The sequence below is a fragment of the Bactrocera dorsalis genome, chromosome 4, assembly GCF_023373825.1.
Source record: "Bactrocera dorsalis isolate Fly_Bdor chromosome 4, ASM2337382v1, whole genome shotgun sequence".
Classification (NCBI taxonomy): Eukaryota; Metazoa; Arthropoda; class Insecta; order Diptera; family Tephritidae; genus Bactrocera; species Bactrocera dorsalis.
This window is the reverse complement of record NC_064306.1, coordinates 63,811,534-63,817,216: the sequence shown is the minus strand read 5'-3', so window position 1 is coordinate 63,817,216 and position 5,683 is coordinate 63,811,534. Positions and strand designations below refer to the sequence as shown.

The 5,683-nt window shown below is 37.8% G+C and overlaps 1 protein-coding gene across 1 annotated transcript; it reads left to right on the top strand.

Annotated features, from left to right (window-relative positions):
* Positions 1-618: 618 nt before the first annotated feature.
* Positions 619-4,369, top strand: LOC105226988 (uncharacterized). The gene is made up of 3 exons (XM_049456406.1): positions 619-2,531; positions 2,592-3,087; positions 3,144-4,369. Exons 1-3 carry the CDS (start codon positions 2,215-2,217, stop codon positions 4,131-4,133), a joined length of 1,803 nt encoding a protein of 600 aa, XP_049312363.1. The 5' UTR covers positions 619-2,214; the 3' UTR covers positions 4,134-4,369.
* Positions 4,370-5,683: the final 1,314 nt, after the last annotated feature.

Here is a 5,683-nt window from a genome sequence, read left to right as displayed (position 1 = left end):
ATTGGCCTACTAGATAAACCTAATCTAACCTCAAGCGACCTTCTACTTTTGGTGATACCGCATGGTACGATCAGAACGAAGTCTATAAAATCACCACAGTATAGTGTTATTGAACGAAAAAAAAAAAATAAAAAGTTGGCAACGAAAAAATCTGACATATCAAATATTCCTTAGTTCGGTAGTTCATAAAGAGTTTGGCACGATTCCGATTACTTTGGCGGCGGGGTAAAAAAACCGAATTTCCGTATAAATGGGGTATGTACGGATAGGGGGGCTTCTATAGAGGTGGAATATCCAAAAATCATGTGAAAATAGCTAATATTTTTAAAAATATTCACGTTTAAAAAATCAAAAATTCGCACTAAGAACACATGTTATTTCTCCATGTTTCACAGAATTTTTCACGTTTTTCTTTCACTATAATTAAATATACACTCTTAACATTGAAATCAGTTCGATTTTCACTTTCATTTCTTAATTTTTCAGCCAAATTTAGTAATTTAAAATCACATATAAAATTTATGGCTGAAAAGTTTAGAGTGTTTATATTTACGAGGAAAACCAGCGTTGCCACACCTTAAAAACAAAAATTGAAGAATTTTTTATCTTTTCACAGCGTTTTTATATCGATATTCGTAATATACGAGTCTGATCGTGAATTGGCAAAAATGAGAAATACATAATAGGAAAATTTATAATTAATTATTATTGCAGAAAGAAGAAGAATTTGGACACAGAAGAATTTTGAACACCGGGGTTTTGGACCGACCAGGGATATTATTTTTCGAGCGCTCGAAAATGTATTTCTCATTTTTGCCAATTCACGATCAGACTCGTATATTACGAATATCGATATTTTTATTTCTTTTTATTTTTCCAATTATTATTATTTTTATAATATGTATTTCTCATTTTTACAAATTTTCTTTCTGACTCGAATATTGAGAATATCGATATTTTAATTTCTTTTTATTTTTCCAATTAATAACATAAAATTAAATAACGCGTCATACACATTCGTGAATCGGAATTAAAAACGAATTTTTTAAGACAATTCCCGTGAAAATTGGTGCACGTTTTCGGAAAAGCCGCTCTGCTGAACATTTACCGTATATAATATTGCTTATTTGCTTAATAAATTTATACAAGAAAATATCCATATGCATGAATAGAGGAATTTTGCGAAAAAAGAGGAATTTCACGAATTGCCTTATCATCACATGGCAGCGCTCCATTTCGTCGTAATTTTTGGTAAACAAATGAGGTTCAAACAAGCGTAAAATGTAATTTTTAAAATAAAGATTTTTTAGGTAAAAAACCTGTTAAATGTGTAAAATGTGGTTTTATTTAAAAGTTAATAGTGTAAATTAATTAATTTGAAGTGAAAAATGTGAAAAAAGTGCGTTTAATGTAGTGAAATAGCGTCTTGAAATGGTCCAATTTTGCGATTTTTCGGACTTTAAGGTCGAATATCTCGTAAACTAAGCGTTTGCGGACCCTATAACCCTATATATTTTTTAATCAGGAGGACTTCCTCTTTCCAACGGTACCTTCAGATCGCGGCGCCAAAGTAATCGGAATTGTGCCAAGAGTTTATAAAGATGGATTGTTTTGAACACTTGTATTATTTATTATAATTAATTATTGTAATCGCGACCTCTTTGCTTTTTTACTTGGGGAACATTTTAATCATTGAGTATTTATGTTAGGGTACCATGATACTTGTTTTCTAGATCGAGTTGATGTTAAGTAGAAAAGTTTAAAAAGCTTACAGACATAATTTGATTACTGTTTACGTAGATATCATTAATCAGCTTAAAGCTGTTTTGTCCAATTGGATAACTTAGAAGTAGAAATTAGGTTGTTCGAAAAGGTTACGTCAGTGTAAGTATACCAATTGCCTTACGTGAAGCGAAACAATTCTGACAGTTTGATTACTCAAACTAAAATAAAAAGTTGATGTTTGGTGAAAAATATTTTCTTAAACAGATTTTAAGTGGCTTTTGTTTAACTTTCTGCCAAATAAATTCAACTTTATGCTGTGATTAATTCCACATTAACTTAAGCAAGCAAATCCATTGTTAAACAGTTTAGAAGTACAAAGTATACTGAAGTGCTCTTCATAAATAGTGAATCCTTTAAGTTTTCGGTCTTAGTAGCGCTTCAGCTGTATAGTCGAATAGCGCTTTGGGAACCGATTAATTTCAGTTTGAAATGAACATAACACAATTGTACTTGAGCTATTACAGCAAATCGGGCGAACAGCATGACGAGGCGAATCTCGTAGCCGCCCATGCGACAATTCAAGTCATTCACAATTATCTTCTCGAGATGGGCACCTTCTTCACGCTAATTTTATGCTGTCATGATCATCATACATGCAATTTTTACAACAATCTCATGGAAAAGCTGTTCCACATGTGGGGTATATCTATGGTGCGCTTTGTAGTGTTCCACAAGCACTCTGTGCAACGCGTTAATGGCACAAAGCGTTTCAATCTCATACTAACGGACTCATTTCGAGCATTTCGGTGAGTCGAAACACTATGGCATTTTAGTTTACATATAATATAATGCACTAACGATTCCAGTGAGATCGACATTGCGTCCGACTCGCGTCACAACAACTACAACGAGTATTACTATATCTTTCTGCAAGTGCGCGATGCGGAGATGCAGTCCAATCTGCAGCAGATCTTTGCTTACTGTTGGGCGAACTCGATGATTAACTGCAGTGTACAGACACAGAATGCGCGTGGTGAAATAATGGTCTACTCTTATTTTCCCTTTACGGACCACTTTTGCGGTAGCGTGGAACCGACGCTTATAAGTCGTTTTAATGGCACGCACTTCCTCAACCCGACACTATTTCCACGCAAGTTAAGAAACTTCCATGGCTGTGTCTTGCGCGCCGCTATTCGACACATACCACCTTTCACCTACTTGCGTACTGATGAGCGGGGCGTCAGCCTTGTAGCGGGCGGCATTGAGGGCCATTTGTTGAGTCAGCTGAGCGAAATATTAAATTTCACAATCGAAGTTAAAGTGCCACCCGATAATATATTTCAGTTTGGCGCTATTAGAATGGTAAATATTAGAAGAATTTCGTGATTCCAAAATAATACATGTCTCTCTTGCTTTAGCTACAGCACGGCGAAGCCGATATGGCTTTGGGTGCTTTCAGTCAGAGTCCCGCTCTGCTGGATATTGTTTCAGCCGTCTCCAGCTATTACCAGACACGCCAGATTTTATGCGTCTCGAAGAAGGCATATATTTTAAATTCCTTGGAACAGTTCATATTTCCCTTCGATGCGATTACATGGTCACTCATTTGGGGAACGTACCTGCTATGCTGGGCTTTGTCCGCTGTGTTGAGCAAATGTTGTAAGCAAGGTTTGGAGAAGAATGTGCAGCCGTTCTTGAACTCGCTATCTACTCTACTTGGCATGCCAATAACACATACGCCAATGTGTCAGTATGGACGCCTACTATTCATCATTTGGTTATGCTTTACCCTACTGATACGTGCCGTCTACCAGGGTGTACTCTTCACTTACGCACATCATGATACAATCGCGCCTATGCCGTCAAATTTGGATGAGCTTGTTGCGCGCAATTTCACAACCGTTATATCGTTTTTCAATCGTGGTTTACTAACTGATGTGGAGCTTTTGCGAAAACTACCAACGATTACGACAACGGGCTTGGATGGTTTGAGCGTCTTCGATTATGTCAGACACGTCTCCAAACGGAATTACGTCGCGATTGAAACTCAAGATTTCTTGAGTTACTACAAGAAGCGGCACAACAAGACGGATTATTTTGTGATTTTGAGCAATGATTTTATGAATTTTCAAAGCACCATGTATTTGGCAAAGCATTCATTCTTGATTGATCAGTTTGAGCAGGAGATTTGGTGGATACGCTCGGCGGGCTTGGTGAAGGGCTGGTATCAGGTAGAGTTGAGCGATAGAAGTAAAGATCCAAATGATGTTGACGTCATCGCTTTGGGAGATATTTATGTCGTTTTTGTAGTGCTTGGTATAGGCTTAGGATTAGCACTGTTGGTTTTTGGCTTGGAAATTTTGTCACTTCGTGTAAGGATTTTAAAAAGACTACTTTCTAAAATGTAGTTAGTCCATAATAATGCACCTCGGTAGTTCTTAAACATACCTTTTGGCCATTAATAGCTTATGCATATACAAAATAAAATATTTTCTTTTGAAAACAATGAAAAGTAAAGCAAAAATATTGATAATTTTCGGAGATACTTTTCATTACCTGAAACTACCATGAAACTTATAAAAAATATATTTTCTCTACATTTTAATAAGCAATAAAATATAGCAATACTTCTGTGGAATAAAAACTACCTTTCTTAATTTTCCATATCTTCAAATAAGTCAGAAAATTGTATAAATTGGTTGCGTGGATCTGATGAGTCCTCATCCGACGGTGTCCGTAGAGTCTGTCAGTTAGAGTTCATCCGCCTTTTTGTCTGTGGAGATCTATTTCTACATCGTTATTTCAAAAATAGAACTGCGCTTTCAATATAGAACATTCGTCAAATTCTCTATACCGTCAAACAATCTTTGGAAAACTCATGAGGATATTAGGAATATAAGTAATCGCTATATCAATGAAATGATTTAGAAGCTCGGCATGCCTCTTAGCAAGTTCTCCAGTCGTTGTGAGTAATATCAGCGGGCCGATTAGTCGATGTTTTTTGAGATCTATCAGTAGGCCATAGTATCGATAAAGTCAGCCCCATTGATCGCAGACTGAAGATCAGCTATGATGAAGGTTCATAAGAATGCTCGGCGAAGACCAAGGTTGAGTGTAACTGGTTGATGGCCGTCTGTGTTGATGCTAGTTGAGTTTGCTACGTAGATTTTAAATTCTGAGGGTTCCAGTTTTTGTTTTACAAAAACTCGTGGTACTATAGAGACTACTCAGCCAGAGTCAATGAGGAATCTCTAAAGTGAAGATCTGTCATGTACATACAGACGGTACTACTTGCAGGATGGAACATGATGACTATTGTCGCCAACCACTATGACTGATGATGACGGCCTCGCTAGTTTCTCTGGTTGGTAACAGGCTTGTAGGCGCAGGGTTGAAGGCATCGATAAGCGCTCTCGCCGAATCTGCTGCGATAAAACAACAGCCTGATGGTCCTTGAGTTCGAGATCGTAATCGTGGACATCTGTCGCTACTTTTGCTGAGTTTGCTGGTCAGCTCGGAGAGTGCGGCTGTCAGAGTCGCAATGGCCCTCTCCAAATTACTCAACCTGTGCTCGACAGAGTACCTGGTGTCGTGACTGAGATGTGACTGGGAATGAAGACCGCTATTTGTGACAGCCTGAACATGAACTGAAAGAGCCTAGATGCTGGTTGACATGACTTGAGAGTTGTTGTGATTTTCTATGGTACTGTCTGCAGCTGGTCAAGGTTGCTGTTATTCTGGATGGCTTTGAGGATTCTGCAGACGGTATCAGGCAGCAGCGCCAATCATTTACTGCGAAGAAGCTCTTCTGATGCTCTGGTGCCAGCCAGCATCCTTACCTCCTTGAGAATCTGACTAGGCTTCCGATTCCCAAGTTCAAGCTCTGTTAACAGCTTGTACAATTGGCGATCAACTGAATCGGTGAAATGTTTAATGAGGTTAGTTTTTAGATAGGTAT